Source organism: Podarcis gaigeae (genome assembly GCF_964106915.1).
Source record: "Podarcis gaigeae genome assembly, chromosome: 1".
Classification (NCBI taxonomy): Eukaryota; Metazoa; Chordata; class Lepidosauria; order Squamata; family Lacertidae; genus Podarcis; species Podarcis gaigeae.
Window position 1 is genome coordinate 99,835,914 of NC_139678.1, and position 17,352 is coordinate 99,853,265.

A 17,352-nucleotide genomic window follows, 5' to 3' on the forward strand; every position below is an offset into this window, starting at 1 on the left:
AAAGTCTTTATTGAAGTTTAGTTTCCATTTCAAACCCCAGAGCGCGCAGCCCTACGTCTTGACTCTAGATCGGCGAAGTCCCCTCTGAGTCACTATCCCTTCCGCACCAGTTCAAGATCCTAGCCCGGCTCCACCTCCTGCGCTGTTCCTTCCTCCTCTGGGTCCTTCTGCCCCCTGGGGTTTCCTCCTTCCTGGACTCTTCTGATGCTGACCCCCCTGAGTCCTGCCCTTCCTTCCGGCGGGCTTTAGGACCTGGCTCCCTATCCGGGCTCCCTGCTGTGCCGCTCGCCTGTACATTTGAACTTGGCGCGCGCGCCCAGCCGGTAACCTTCCTCCTGACCGTTTCCCCGCTCTCTGATGTGGGCGTGGTCAAACCTGACTCATCTCCTCTCGCTGGTGGTGAGAACACTGGTCCCGATTCCTGGGACTCCCCCTCCCTACTGCGCTCTGGTGGGGAAACTGGTCCTGATTTCCAACTGCTGCTCAGGGAGTCCCCGCTGGCCCCTTCCTCCTGGGGTTTTCCCCCTGGAGCCCCCCTTGCCCTGGCCATCGGCGCTCCTTTCTGTGAATCTTCCGATTTGCTGGAGAGGCTCGTGGAATGACTCTGGCCACTGTCACTGCCTCCACCCCACTCGGATTCCTCCTCCTCACTCTCCATTTGCTCCCCCTCCTGTGTCTCTGCTCCTGAACCCCTGACAGTACCTTAACATTGCCTATTCTAATGCTTGACTGGATTTCAATAAATCCTTCTGAAAATTGCTCAAAGACAACAACAACAACAACAACAACAACAACAACAATAATAATAATAGTTTTATTATTATTTGTATCCCACCAATCTGACTGGGTTGCCCCAGCCACAAATAAAATGCTTGCTTCCTCTAATCTCAATGAGACTCCATTATTGTTCTTCAGAATAACGAAGGCCTGTGAACAGAACCAATTTGGAAGTGTGAATAATATTTACACCTCTGTTATTGCTCATTTTAAAAAGGATGCTGATGAAAACAAGGAGAGCGTCTGTAATATAGATTAGATTGAAACTGGTTTTGTGATTTAGGCTTTTTAAAAGCCTTTAAAGCTTTAATTAAGAAGTTATCTTCGTTGTCTCTTATGCCTGGAAAATGTATTAGTGGTTGAGTTCAAAGTAGTATCTTTAAAATGTAGTTTGAGTAGCTTTGTGGTTTAATGTTTCCCTATAGCCCTAAAATGAAATTGCCTCAGACAAATGTAAACTTATTCTTCTTTATATAATGTTAGAAGTGTTTATGTAAATTTTAATGCATTTGCTCAAGCTGCTGACTTGTATACATTCTTGCACAAGCTATTGATGACTGAGACATGCAAAAATGAGCACTGTTCCTTATGACCCTTGGCAGGAAACAGTAGCATATAGAATGAAAGGTGATGAAAAGGGCTAATCACCCCTTTTATCATTTATAGGCATAATAGCTTCCGTTTCCCCTACTGAGCAGAAAACATTTTCAACAGATATTTTCCTACTTCACAAGTGAACTGTGCTTGCCCACATTTCATCTTGGCAACTTATGAAAGTCTAAAGAAATACTTAAATTTTTAATATACGTATTTCCAGCTTAGGGAATATTTTGCATTATCCATAAAAAAGATGAGTGTTATCCAACATTAGGCATGCTCAGAGTAGACTCATTGAACTCAGTGGACTTAAGTAACTTAAATACATTAAAATGAATATATCTACTCTGAATACAACTTACTTGGATATTGCTCTATATTTTTAATTAAATTTTTAGAGGACTAGTGCTACAGCCATATACATGTTTGCTTCTCGCTGGATCATCACCTTGTCATGGTAAGTGGGCTTGCATGTTCCTATGATCCTTGTGAGCGAAGCCGTTGGGAGTCTCATACTCCCAGTAGGGTCACCCAAGACAGTAAGGTCAAGGGGCAGGAGCTAGACAAAGAATGATCCAAGAAGTCCTGAATAGCAGAACAGCCAGAAGATAACAAGCGATATGTTACAACAGCTGTGAAGGCAGATGAAGGCTGCAGCAGATAAGAATCTACTGGTCGTGGTGATATTCATGCCATTGGAATAGAGCCATACCGCGAAGAATCTGCGTTGGTCAGCGAGCACTGATCTACACACATCAAGCAAATTCACGCATAGGCATCTTCCAAAAACCCATCCCAATCCAAAAAAGTCTCATGGTGATTGGCAAATGGTAACGGGGGCAGAACCGTGAAATCTGGAATCCCCTAGTCAGGGACCTGCACATGAGTGGTGGATACAGATTCATTTGTTCTGACTCGAAGAATGAGGCAGTTGAGTAGCTCGGCAGCTGTATCCACAACTGAGCAGTCCTATTTAGGATCTACTCTGCTCACCCCCAAAAGGGGAAGGGGCTAGAAAAGGTGCCCTAAACATAGTCTGCCTCCCTTTTCCCCTGACTGGATAACAATGGCTCTCAAAGTGAACCATTCACAGTGGGATCAGGTGTTAAACAGGGATGTGTTATCTTCATTGATGTTTGGACACCTGACACTATTTCAAATCATGATGATGGACTTGACTTTGGTATGACGACTCCAAACTCTCAAATTGCACTATCCATTTGAAAATCATAGCATTTTTTGGTTTCTACAAATTTCCGAGCAGCAAAAGACTCCCCCCACTACTAGAATAAATGATACAGAGGGACCACTTCAAAACATTTATTTATTTTTTGCTTAAAATTTGGAATTAAAGTTTACTGTTGCAAATACATCCCTGTAAACAAAAGGTAGAAATGTAAAATCCTATGCTAGTGTATAGTATTCCTTTCCTTTCACTGATGTTCTGAGTTAAGCTAGTCTTACCTAACTGCATGTGCAATGACATTTGAGCTTCTAATGTCCCCAGTTTGCCCTTTTCGTAGTAAACATTAGGAATTGTTTTAAAAAAGAAGATGTGATATATGGAATGGAAGAATCTTGTGCTAATATTTTACCACTGAGGCTACAACTCATGTTAGATCTCTTATTTTTGCCATTTATATGAGCAGGCACTTTTGACTAAGCTTGGAGTATCATGTTGACTTGGATCCACTGAAAGACAATATCAGGTCCATGGAATTTGTTCCATGCGCAGTGGTACCTCTGGATGCGAACGGGATCTATTCCGGAGCCCCGTTCACATCCTGAGCAGAATGCAACCCGCGTATGCGCGGGTCACAATTCGCTGCTTCTGCGCATGCGCGTGATGCCATTTTGAGCGTCTGCGCATGTGTGAGTGGCGAAACCTGGAAGTAACCCGTTCCGTTACTTCTGGGTCGCTGCAGAACACAACCTTAAAACGCTGAACCTGAAGTGTCTTTAACCCAAGGTATGACTGTACATTTATATTTTATATTGGAACTTGGGGAACGTATAGCTTTTGTGTGACGTCTAGCACCCAACAAACTGCTGAACAGAAGTCTAGCATTATTATTATTATTATTATTATTATTATTATTATTATTTATTTCAGTATTAAGTACAAGTACTTGTATATTAGTATTAATTAATATACTCTGGTTTCTCTTTAGAAAATAATAGTAATGGAAAAACCAAGAAGTTCCTTTCTCAGATGTTTTGCCTTTTTTTACTGAGAGAAAGGGAATACCTTGCTTCTACTATACTTTAACACAGCTGGTATATTTTTCTACACTTGTCTGTACTATGGTGAATTTTATGTCAGTATTTTTGGCATAGTTTTCATAGAATCCATCACATAATGAATAAGTGTTTTTTTAATGAAATAAATTTTATCTGTTTGTTAATTGGAGGGCTATCTCAGGAATATAGTTGTATATTGGGTTCATCATTAGTGAATGGATATGACGTTTTTCATGGGGAATCTTTTGTGTAAAGAAAGGTAATGGTGGCAGCATTTTTAATGGCTTTCTTGGATTTTCCTCCCTCAGCCAATCTAGCCTTAGTGCATAAGAATGAGACCTGCGTCTACTTTGCTGGGAACTCTCTTGGTCTTCAGCCAAAGAAAGTTAAGACTTACTTGGATGAAGAACTTGACAAGTGGGCTAAACTGTGAGTAGTTCCTAGTGACATAAATCACTAACTGTGCTTTTTTTGAGGGTAAAAAAAATATATTTTATTTTGAAAATGGGCCTGAATATGGTGATACTCTGTTAAAATCCCTTTCTCATGGAAATACAATGAATATTCAGTTTTTTCCCAATAATATACTGCCCTTTCTGTAAGATATTGTGATAGGATGATGAGCTGCTTGTGCGTAAAAGCTTAGTCCCTCAGAGTTTGCCCAGATTAGCAAAGCTCTGTCTATAGCGGAGCCCCTTAAGCATGGCTCCCTCAATCGCTGGCAGAATCCAACAGTGGGCGTTTACGGAATCTCTTCCAACATAAAAGCTCCTTAACGGAAACGCGTCTTCTGGACTCTCGGCGCAACAGTTTCCGGCGAGGGGTGGGTGTCCCTATAGGAGGTCCTGAAACCTCCCCACTGTTTTCGCTAGAAGTGTCCCTGAGCCATCCCTCTGACTCACTTTCCCTCGGAGCTCCTTCTCTCCCCCTGCTGGTTCCCTCCTCTGCTGCTAAGTCTCTTCTAGCCTCCGTGAGCCCTTCCACCACCTGCCCTTCCGATGGCAGTTCCCTGACATCCACCTCCCCTCCAGGGCCCCCTTCACCCCCTCCCGTCCCTTCCTCCATGGGCGGTGAGGATGCAAAACCCCTGAAAGAACCTCCCTCATCTTCCGAAGTCTCGAACACTTCCCTCCACCGGTTGCTGTCCCTTGTCCCCGAGTACTCCTCCTCATCGGAGTCTACTCCTTCTTCCAGCTCTGATTCCGGGAACCCTTCGAACTCCTCTTCCTCGTCGGTGGTGCCAAAATGTTCCCTCCGGAACCTCGTTACAGACTGAGGTTTCCTTGGGAACCTTTGATGAAACGTTTCTATTAAAACCTCGTCATTGACTTCCTCTGCAGTTACCCAGGTGTTTTCTGACTCTGGTTCCCCTTCCCAAGCTACCAAATACTCCACCTGATTACCCTTCCACCTGGAGTCAATGATTTCCGCCACATGGTTGTTGCTTTCCCTTTCTTCTATGACTGGTCCCTGTGTGAACACCCCTTCACGTCCCCCCCTGTACAGTGACAACAATGACCTGTGGAATACTGGGTGTAGTTTCATGTGGTTCGGTAACCTGAGTTTGAACGCCACCGGATTGACCTGTTGAATGATCTCAAATGGTCCCAATCTTTTGGGTCTCAATTTCTTACAACCCCCTTTGAACGGCAACCCTTGGGTCGACAGCCACACCTGGTCCCCCACCCTTATGGTTTCACCTTCCCTTCTATTCCTGTCTGCCTGCTTCTTGTATTCTTCTTTGGCCCTTTCTAGATTGAGTTGGAGCTGACGGTGGATCGCTTCCATCTCTTCTACAAAATGTTCTGCTGCCGGGACGCTCCATCTCTCCCCTCCTTCCCCTGGAAATGCCCTGGGATGATACCCATAGTTGGCCAAAAAGGGGCTCATCCCTGTGGACACATTCTCCGCATTATTGTAGGCAAATTCTGCCAGAGCCAACTTTTCTACCCAATCATTTTCTCTGTCATTGACATAACACCTCAAGTATTGTTGGAGGATACCGTTTGCTCTTTCCGCCTGCCCGTTGGTTTCAGGGTGTCGGGCAGTCGAAAAATTAACCTCTACGTGCAGTAAGCTCATGAGCTTCCTCCAGAACCTGGACGTAAATTGTTTCCCTCGGTCGGAGACCACCCTCAAGGGGGCGCCATGCAACCTAAAAATGTGTTCTACAAACAATTTGGCTGTCTCTTCTGCCGTGACCGCATGTGAGCATGCTACAAAGTGGCACATCTTGGTTAACAGGTCTACTACAACCATGATGGCTGTTTTTCCCTTGGATTTCGGCAGATCCGTCATAAAATCTATCGATACTGCCTCCCATGGTCGTTCTGGTATGGGTAGTGGTTCTAATAACCCCGCCGGCGCCCGCCTTTCGCCTTTTGCTCGCTGGCATCGGTCACACCCTCTTACATACTCCCGTACATCTTCCCGCACCTTGGGCCACCAAAATTCCCTGGTAACCAACCACATGGTTTTGTGTTGCCCGAAGTGCCCCGCTGTGGGGCTGTCGTGCAACTGTTTGAGTACTCTCCCCCTCAATTCTCCTTTGGGTATATACAGTGCCCCTTTGTAATACAATGCCCCGTTTCTTTCCTCAAAACCCCCCGGGTTCTCTCCCTCCCTCCGAAGACCTCTGAGCTTATCCTGGGCTCTATCCCCTCTACCAGTTCTCTTTGTCCCATCAATGCCGCCCCACACACCCAGTGGTCCTCTGGGATGATATGTCTCTCTTCTGGCGCTCCCTCCCCCTCCAAATATTCTGGTTTATGGGAGAGAGCGTCCGCCCTGATGTTTTCCGGGCCTGACACGTAACAAATTTCAAAGTGGAATTTGGAGAACTCCTGGGCCCATCTCACTTGTCGTTGGTTGAGTACTCGTGCCGTTCTCCAATACTCTAGATTCTTGTGGTCAGTGCACACTCGGACTTTGTGTTGTGCACCAATTAGTAAGTGCCTCCATCTCCGGAACGCTTCATGAATGGCGAGTAGAATTGTTATTTATTTATTTATTTATAATATTTTTTTATTAAATTTTCTTTTACAAGTTAGTCAACACAACCATATTCTCAAATTTCCAATTTTGTACTTCCACCAGCTCCTCCATCAATCATCCATATTTTCTATTTGTTACGCATTTTTGATATACTGCCAGTTAATATTATCCTTTCATCTCTCTTTCTTTTTACAATACACCTTTAACATCACAAAGCCTCTTTAAAACCGACTAGCGTTGTCTGTTCATCACATATGTTTTCCAGATAATCCGTAAACTTTCCCCAGTCCTCGATGAACTTGTGATCCTTTTGGTATCTAATTTTCCCAGTCATTTTATCCAATTCTGTGTAGTCCATAAGTTTCATTCTCCACTCTTCAAGAGCTGGTAGTTCCTCTTGTTTCCATTTTTGGGCCATTGATATTCTTGCCGCTGTTACTGCATATTGAAAAAAAATATAATCACTTCTATTAATCTCTCTTCCTGTTATTCCTAACAAAAAGGCTTCTGGTTTCTTTACAAATGTATATTTAAACATATTTTTCAGCTCGTTATATATCATTTCCCAGAAACCCTTAACCTTCTTACATTCCCACCACATATGGAAAAAGGATCCGCCTAATTGTTTTTTAACTGTACTAGTTCAAGTCTTACCTATTGTCTGTATGTGTGTAGTTGTTGCTACTAGTCTATGTGATTATCTCATGCAATCCTTGTATCTATCTCATAATTGCTGTCCTGAGCTGTGCATTTCAGGCTACATACACCATATCTATATCTATATATCTATATCTATATATCTATATCATCTAGATAATGTGTATGTCCCAAATAATCATGGGAACTGTAGTTTGTTGAGTGTGCTGGGAACTCTAGCTCTGGTGGGTGAATTGTAGTTCCCACAAATCTTTAGATGTCCTTCGATAGGTAACCTGGTGCCTAATTCAGCAGTATTCAGATTGACCCTTTGCTTGGTCAGTCCTAAATCTGAGACACTAGAATAAAGAATATTGCTTTGTAGCCTCAAACTTTTGAGATGCTTGTAAAATTCACATTCTGAAATCTGAAATTTGTATTTCAAAAAAAATAAAACAGAGTTGTAATAAGGTCTGTCATAAACTCAGAATTTGGTTCAGTTTCAAAATCTGAAATTGTGGAACTCCAGGCATGCAATATTGCTGTGCTTGCAACTATTTCTTTCTTTTTTCCTTGGCCCCTCTATATTACTAAAATCAGCCACTGAACCCCATTTACTAGTCCCACCAGCATTTTTGTGTCCATGGTAAATTCTTCAAGTGGTTTATTTCAGTTGCCCATATTCACACTCCTCCCAGGAGAAATGGCCCTAGGAAGGTGGTGGAAGATGGAAGGATGGTATGTGTAAGCATGGATTGGTGGCCATAATTAAAGTTCAGGAAGGGAGAATCAAGCCCAGAGAATTAGGGTTGTGCTGGGCTGAGGTTCATAGCAGCCTGAAGAAATCAGTGCTCCCGTCTAAGTTGTGAAGAAAGCTTATATCCAGGAAATGTTTTTATCATTCAAGAAAATGGTGTATTTTATCTACTCTTGAAACACTTTTCCTCATGTCCTTAAAGTTTTTCTATTGGTTCAAGCTCATCTTTTGCTCCATCATATTAGATTTAAGACTGATTTGACACAATCTGACTTTGCTGTGTGATAATGCCCATTGATTTCAGTGGGTCTGTTCTGACCATGACGTAGATATCACCTACTAGCAGTTCAATCCTACATCTTCCTACCGGGGAATAAGCACAATTGAACACAATTGGACTTCTGAGTAGACATGCCTATGACTGTGTTATAAGAGGGAAAGAGTTGTCCTTACCTATTCTCTTGTTAAAACAGGAGAGTTGCAATTAATAATAAAAAGGCAGCTGCTTTTTTAGATAGCTGTGAGGGAAGGAAGGAGGGAATAGGAGCATATGAACTTCAGTTAGCACTTCTCTCTGTTCATTTAGCACAGCTCTGCAGTTTTGCCAGCCATTTTAAGAAAATGCAATCCTGTCAATTTTTCTGTGATTATTGTACTAGCTCAGGGAAATGGCTGACTTCATTCAAGAAGTTAAAGTTAAATAGCTCTCTTCTCCATTTAAAGGGACCAAGAGAGGTAATATTTCATTTCTCACACATTAACTTTGCATTTGTTCATTCTCCATGCATCTGTTTGCCTTGGGTACAATGAAAGAATTTTATACTCAAGACCGATGTACTTAAGTGTGGTGATAATAGTTTGAACAAAATTCACTGCAGTCCAAGGCATTTATTTTAAGGGAGCAGAATCAATTCCCCCCTTCTTTCTCAGTTTGTGAAAAGAAGTAAATATGATTCTGTAAATCTTATATGTATCTGTGGTCCATTACCTTTCATGAAACAAGGAATACAGTTTCTGCCTTATCTTTGACACTCCTGTAACTAAACAAACCCATCACACCTACAACATGTTTACTATTCAGTGGGGCTTACTGCCAGGTAAACTGTGCACAAGATTGCAGCCTCATAATTCTCCCTTGCTTGGGTCTATCTTCACTCTTATTTTTATATACAGAATGAATGCCAATAGTTATAAATAAAATAGATGATTATTGGGTTTGGTCTAGAAAACAACAGTTACAACAGTGTGGACAAGCAGTGCTCCTTTTCAATGTTCCAGTCAGCTAGCCAGCCAGCCATGTCCTTTTCCATGGTACTCCAATCTATTATTCCTGGTTTTACAGCCCCATGCCAATCAGTCAGCTTTCTGAGTATGCTCATTCCTCATTTGGCTGGTTTTTGGTTGGGGTGGGGTGGGGTAGTGTTCTTCTCCCTTAGTAGTTTATTGGTATGTCTGCAAACTTTGGAGTTACTTGAAGCTTGGTAATATATCCCTGCTAATATGTTCATGGTGCTGTTTTGTGTACAAAAGTATCAACATTCATCTCTGAACTTTGGAGATAGAAAGACTGATATTAAGTATGATTGTGTGCTCATACATGCACACTCCGGTCACACCCACACTATACATTTAAAACACATGACTTCCCCCAAAGAACAGAGTTGTTCCATCACAGAGCTACAATTCCCAAGAACCTTCACATTCCCCAGGATTTGTGGGGAAAGCCATTGCTTTAAATGTGTTTTAAATATAGAGTGTGGATGGGACCAATTGTAGATAAACATTAGTTTAGATTGTGTAGATAAGACAGTTTCAAAAATATAAACTCAGGCCAAAGCAACGTATTGAGAAAATATTAGTAGTAGATAGCAGTCTGTTATTTCAGTGAAACGAAAGAAAAGAAAATGTCAGAATAAGGCCAGACCAAAATAGAACAGTAAGGGAAGAGCAGCTTATATTTAGAAAAGTCAGTTCCCAAAATCCAGTACAAATACAAGCCTTTCAGAAGGCTAAAGACTTCTGAAAAATGAATTGGGAACCTTTTGGTCCTATCTGAAGGCAGTGGCAGTCTATCGTGGCTGAAGGTTGCTATTTCATGGCTACTTACTAGTTTATAGAGCTACTGAAACTGGCAAATTAGGATTTTGCCGTGTTGAGGCAGAGAAGACTGCAATAAGGCAAATGAATGTTATGCAAATTTTTGTTACTTTTAAGAAATGCAGTGACTATAATGCTTTACTATAACATCTATCTTACAGTGATTTCAATTTGTTAATGAGGAGCCTGATGTGACAGTGTTTGAAAGTATTCTGTTAGAAAGGGGTACAACACCATTGTTTTACCCTGTATCTTATAAAACACATAGCTTTTCATCACCAATACTATCCCCAAATTATGTTTAAACTGGTCTTCCATTGCCAAGATCAGACCTTCGCTACTATTTATGCTTTGAAGAGAAACAAACCACAAACCCAAGTACAAATGACACACCAAGACATGTAGCATGTAGCTTGTGGCACAGCCAGGAGTGGGGACAAGGTTGGAATTTTGGTGCACTATATATCAGCAAATTGCTTGTTTATATTAATTATGGTTTCATGTAATGTGAAAACCAGTCCTAGGTCATCTATCCTTTTGCTTCATGAAATTAGTTAACATATCATATTTCACAGCTGTTTTCAGAACTTTCAATCTATAGTATACCCAGTACTTCAGAATTGAGTACATAGGAAAACTATGACCTATCATCTTATGTAAAAAAAGCAGGTAGGAAAATGCGGCACTGAAATCTGTTTAGTCTAGATTAAATATTAATCTATGAGTCACTAAAGAAATACTTCTGCCTATGTGATAATTGAAACTTTTCATTCAAGTGACTCAAGTGAACCTGTTTCTTACTGTCTTTTCTTTATGTTTAATTTAGTTACTTGGGTTTGGATTTATTGTACACAGATCTTTTCCCATTGTAATAATAATCACATTGAAAAATCTGTAATAGCTCATAGGAATGTTACATAAAATATTTAAAATGTGAGATCCTTTCTGTTGGGGGAATTGGCAGAGAACAAGGAAGTTTAACAGTGAATCTTGCAAAATGACAGAGCAAATGAGAGGATTCATTTGTGGGCACTTTTCTAAATCCTGCTAAGTAACTGAGGACAAAGATGTGTAATATAAAAAGAGGACACACCATTAATTTTCTAGTACATTATTTAGCCAGGTTTTGCCTCTGAACTGAGAAATCAGCCCGTCGCCCATTTCTGCCAGACCCATTGCACTCTTGTACGCTATCACCATTTCATCTTGCTTCCTGGACAAGCAAGTTACCTGACATAGAAGAGACAGGACTGTTTTGCATTGTAGGCCCCTGGCTGCAGGTTCGCTTTGGCTGCATTCACACATAATGATAACCTAAGCTTCCTGGCTTACCGTAGTTTACTCTGAACTTGGTTTACTGTGACTTTCAACCATTCACAGTTCTATTCCCTAGCTGTTCGCTGAGGGCTGTTGCTATTTTTTGTTTCTTTTATAACAAAGCATGAAGATGGCTCATTAGAATCTGTCCCGTGTCTGTTGACTTTTTTTTGCGTGTCGGGGTCCCCAATACACCCCAAAGGAAAAGACAATTGACACTTAATTTTTGTTTAATTTTTTTGGCATAATTTTGGCCACAACTTTATTCAAATACAGCAATGTGAGTGGTTGCTTAGGCATTGGTAGCACTAACTGCCCTCGCACGGGGACAGCTCTGACATTTGCACCCCCCGCGAAGTCAGGAAGGGTAAGTCACCTGGGGAGAGAGACGGGACTGGGAACCATGCCTCACCTCTCCCCAGCATGCTCCCAGGGGCTTGCGTGGCCCTAGCCCCTTGCCAGGGGGTTTTGGACAAAAGCATGGGGGAGCCCCTGGGTTCCTTTAACGGTAAAACCCTTCAGCAGCAGCATTTTGGAGGGGCAGGCACAGCCGAATCCATACCCCTCCACCAGCAGCAGCATTTTGGGGGGCAGGCACAGCCGAATCCATGCCCTTCCAGCAACCAATTCCAGACCAATGCCTAACCGCAAACCTTACAAGTTGTGACGATTTGCTACGTGGTAGGCGAAAACCAAGTGGCACACACTAATCAGCCAAATGGCAAAATTCCTACCGGGCCCCTGCCCCAAAGCAGACGACCCCATGACAGGCAATAGCAAGGTCAAGCAAACAGCCTAACATTAGGGAAGGGAGGGTGGGTGATCCGAAGCACGCAGCGAAAGAAGACGTCCATTGCTGTGTGCCTTGTATTTAACAAATAGGGCTGTCAATCACTAAATGGCAACATCTAATTTTCCCCACTAACAGCCCGCATCTGCCCAGAAACAGCAAGGTATCTTGGAATCCCCAACCGCAACACGTGCTTTCCGTGATGGAGAGCACGCTTTGTCTGTGTGCAGTACAAAACTACAGTAGACTGCTTGTTTGCTACAGGTGGATGTGGTGCAATGAAATTATTTATTTTCTCTTCCAGCTCCCCAATGTTGCATTCTTGATGTTAGGACTATACCAGCTCCCCAGTGTTGCATTCTTGATGTTAGGACTATACCAAAGGCATATATATGAATTTTCATTTGTTCTCTCTTTCAGGGGTGTTCACGGTCATTTCACAGGGAAACGACCTTGGGCTTTAGGGGATGAGTGCATTGTGGAACTTGTGGCTGATATTGTGGGTAAGAAAATATATTTTTTGGAAAATATTTCATTCCCCCCCTCCCACTGTTTATGTAGCACTAGAAAAGATATCAGACAATGGAACTTTTCTTCCAAAAAAATACAATTGGTTTTTTTTTTTGTTCTGTTCTGAGTGCTTCTCAGTAAGTATGTGAAGTAACTGCATTTTAAAACTTTGTACTGAGAAGATTTAATGCAGACAGTAATATATGAGCAAATGTATATCTTGAAACTAATTGCAGTATGTGGTTCTGGGATCGTCATAAACTATTTGGTCTAATGCATGAAACCAAAGAAAATTTGGCACCCCTACAAATGTCACCATGAATCAGTGATCATTCCTTTTGTTTACAAAGCAATAGCTGCTTGTTACATGATAATGTCTTTAATTGCTGTCATGGAAGTCAATTTTTTAAAAAAAGAATTAATAGTGCAGAAAATGATGAAAATTAGATTTGATACTACCTGTCAAATTGTCTAAAGAATCTTCAGGGAAGGGTGAGGACTTGGGATAGAAATGAAGTAAACAGTGGAGGCGTGAATAGTGGTGCCACTCCTCTGCAATTATGCCTCAAGCAGCAGTCACTAGATGACTGTAACACTTGAACAACCATTTCCCCCAAAGCAGTCACAAAAGCAATGGATGCAATACCCAGGGTAAGGGTTGGCATTGCTTATTCTCAGACATAATTATTTTACTGTGAGTGATATGAAAATAAATTATCCTCTCAATAACAGCACTACCTTGAAGGAAACATGCCAGCATACAGATCAAATCTGAGATGTATATTTACTGTGCAAAAAGTGATTATACAGAAATAGACACTATTGCGGGTAGCCAGAGTGCCCTTCAAATGTTGTTGGGAGTCCAGCTCCCATCAGCCTTAAGCAGAATAGCCAGTGGTGAAGGATATTGGGAGATGTCCAAAAACATCTGGAGGGCCCCATGTTAAGTACTCCTGCCTTATCTAATATCTCTATTAGTTACACCCCCAACAGCACATATGCTTGTGTGGGCCTCTCTATTAATGAAATACTACATAACAATTAATAGAATCAAAGAGTTGGAAGGGACCCTGAATGGCATCTAGTCGAATGCAGGAACTTCTATTAAAACATCCATGTCTTGGAAAGTTTACCTTCCTTCATGCAACTTTATGCATTTGATGAAGTGGATTGTGGTCCATGAAAGCATAAAACATAATAAAATTGGGAGCCTTTAAGGTATCACAAGACTGCTTGTTCATTATTCTAATTGAAGTTCTTCATCACACCTGTGAGTATTTCCATAGAGGCACTGCAGTGCTGCCTCTGGTCTCATATCTTGTGTGTGGCCTTGGCTGTCCTTCTCTTGTGCTTCTGTTGCAGGGCTGCTGTAAGATGTGAAGGTGAATACACTAGAGGGGGTGGATATAGAATTCAGTGGCTGGCTGCAAAATCTGGTTTTTCTGCCTCTGTTTGGACTTCTTGCTTCAGCTAGAGAGTCAGAGCTTACCTAACGTCTGTGGCAATGCATGCCACACACAATTAATTCTCTGCTGCAGGGTTGCCATTCTGTCTTTAGCAAAATCTTCAGTAAGGCCACGGTCCACAGTGTCCTTTTAAAAAACAAATGGGGTCCAGAAAATAGCAATGCAAACCAAGAGGAAGGGAAGCTAGAGACACAGAACAACATAGCAACAAACAAAGCAATTACTGGCTGTGAATGTAACATGAGAAAATTTAATGTAAAATCTGCTAGACAGCCAATAAATCTGTTTTACACTTTCTTGTTCACCTTGGTCAGAAAAAAAAAGAATCTTGTTATTTTTAGATCTGGGACCCACATATGCAGTCAAATATAACAACATTTTCTCAAAGAAAACAAGAAGAGTTTTTTTAAAAAAGATTTTTTAAGCTTTGCTCTTTCAACTATGCCTTCAGCATTCAGACACTTTTTTAAAGTTTGGAAGTTATTTTGCCTTTAAATACAAGTGGAGTTTTAGAACTAATAGGAACATACTCTATTTGCTGTCACACAGCTTATGTCTGCTCAGTGAGGCCCTTCTGCCCATTATCCACCAGCTACGTTTTCCGTACCCAAAACAGTAGACCTGTATGCAGAAGCCTATTTGTATTCTCTTTGTTGGGGAACCATGTTTTAAGCTCTCTATAAAAGAAACTATGAATAAAGATCTTCACATCCTTAACCTGTTTTGTTTTGCTTTGGGCAGTATTTCATAGGTCTGTTGCACACCATGGACTATTAAGTTTGCTATCATGTTAGTGCTATCATGATCTCTCCCTCCTCGCTTGTACAGATAATCCCGCCACACCCCTCAGTGGCTGTACAACTGATTTTCAAAGTGTGGCTTGGCATTCACCTTACAAGTATTAGCATTATTTTATTGTGGGTACATTTCACTTTATTGATTTTGCCACGTTAGTGAGTTGCCCCCCTCTCCAATAATGAGAAAGGAAAACAAATTAACTTTTCAAGAATTCCAAATTATGGTCCCCTTATGTTGACAATCTCAACTGGTTAATGACTACATCATTTGCCTTTAGGTAAAAAGAAAAAATGCAAAAAGGATAAAATACAAAATAAACCACTATTAAAATATTGTCCATCCAGCATAATATTTAAGATGGGTATGCATTCTTTCCAGTAACAATGGATGCAGTTACATGGAGGAAAAGAAGGGATTTGTGTTCCTGTGGTAGGCTTGACAAGAGAAAATAAACTGAATTTTTAAGTTAGTTTTTTTATGCTTAGCATTTTATGGAGGAGGAAGAACCGCTGGAGCTTGTTCTATCTGTAGAACAAAAAGTGAGTGCTGTCTTGTGGGATTTATTCAGGAATACAATAAAGGCAGTAAATGGTTTTTCCTTTGGGCCATTTAAAGGTTTATGTCTCTATAACACCTTGCTTATTAAATGAGCATACCTTTTTCTTGTTAAATGAAGACTCCAGTAGTAAATATGTTGTGAAATGCAGAGTCAAGGTCACCAGAGACCCAAACTTTCTCCACCCCTTCTTCTATTCATTCCCATATTAAGCAAAAGAACAGGAAAATAAAAATGTGTTCTTTTTTTCCACAGCATGTTATTAATATATTGCAACCTTGGCAGTATCACCTTCTGATGGAATAAGATTAACTGCATTGCTCCTTTTTATGCTTGTGCTGAGAGAGAATGTATACTGGGCTGTTTTGCTTTAACTTTGAATTATAAGGATTATTTGAAATACCCAAACTGGCTTGTCTTTTCTTTTTTTGAAATCTTGTCTTCTTTCTTTTTTCCAGTTCATCCAGCCATTTCTCCCTTTATTTTCCACACAAATTTCAGGCAAGGCCTTGGTTCATGTTGCACTAATGGCAACTGCTGTACTTTCCAAAGTTACAGTGGCGCATCACAAGTCATGCTTTTTTCCATTACAGAAAAGATTTATCAGGAACGACATATGGGGGTTTATACTGTCCAGGATATGTGGTGCTGAGTAATGAGTTGGAGAGAGCAAACTTCATTTTGTCTACTGGATACTTGTCTTTGAATATTGTAATAGATTAATTGGATCACAGAAGCATCATTTCCGAAATGCAGTGCAGGCTATGAAGGATAACGATTTTCCTAGGGCACAGATAAGGCTTGTTTTGTGGGCACCAAAATCCAATAAAGAAAAGCTTTTAATAAATATATCATTTACAAGAGTCTAAGACTTACATGACAAATGTAGTGTCATATTCAATATAGGATATTGGCATGCATCTAAAGGTGAACTTCAGATTAACCGTTTATTTTTGGTCTGTGCTTTGAACAGCAAGTGAACTAACAGTAGTTACATTTATATTCTGGAAATATTTTGGAAGTGGATCAGTTAGGTTGTAAAAGCACCAGGATTTGGGGCTTATGTTTCAGTACCCTTTCCATAGAGTGGAGTCCCTAAGAGGGTTGCATGGCATCCTGTATGCTTCCTTCTGGTAACTCCTCCAGCCATGATGGTGCCAAAAGGATTGCTCTGCTTTCCTTTGGGGCCACATCAGCAAGGCCGAGAGGAGGGTCTTGTTGTCTGTGCAGCCCAGGACCCCCATACATATTGCCCTGCCTTGCTCCCCAGAGAGGTCATTTTGGTGTTGCTAATGCAACAAAACCACACAGCAGGCAGCAGTTATGAATCAATGGTTTTTGCAGCCACAGCAGGCACTGTGATTCTCCAGCGGTTTGACTTCACCCCTGGAGGCACATTCCATTGTCTCTTGAGACAGACAGATGACGACAAGTGTACATCTAGGACCATTACTTTCATAGGCAGAATCCGGCTCAGCCCACTGATGAGCCAAGTTGGAGCTCCCCCCTCGAGTGGAAGAAGCCCTAAACACAATGCCTGCCTCACACCTACCTTGCGTCTGCCACACATCCTGCTGTCTTTGCCAGCAGCGGAAAAACTGCACCACAAGCTGCACCTTTTATTGGTGAGATCTCACCAAAATCCTGCGAGATCTCACAGAGCGCATGAGTTCTCATGAGACTTCAGCAAGCTCTTGCCACACAATGCAGGTAGCAGAGGCGTGGGAGGGGTAGATGTGGGATGTGCACAGCAAAACAGGACGCACCACCCCTGGGCAGAATTGTATAGACTTGCAGGATCTCTCTTGGAATAGAA

General features: G+C 41.5%; 1 protein-coding gene across 7 annotated transcripts in view; it reads left to right on the forward strand.

Moving 5' to 3' along the window:
- Positions 1-17,352, forward strand: part of KYNU (kynureninase) — an 86,972-nt gene that overhangs the window by 17,139 nt on the left and 52,481 nt on the right. For 4 of the 7 annotated variants that reach the window (XM_083711273.1, XM_083711276.1, XM_083711275.1 and 1 more), the window contains exons 3-4: positions 3,924-4,044; positions 12,627-12,709. The exons of 1 other annotated variant lie outside the window; for it this stretch is intronic. In XM_083711273.1, the coding sequence (XP_083567399.1) occupies positions 3,924-4,044; positions 12,627-12,709 (204 nt within the window). The remainder of the gene's footprint in view (positions 1-3,923; positions 4,045-12,626; positions 12,710-17,352) is intronic. 2 more of the 7 variants (XM_083711278.1, XM_083711279.1) reach the window with 1 other exon arrangement.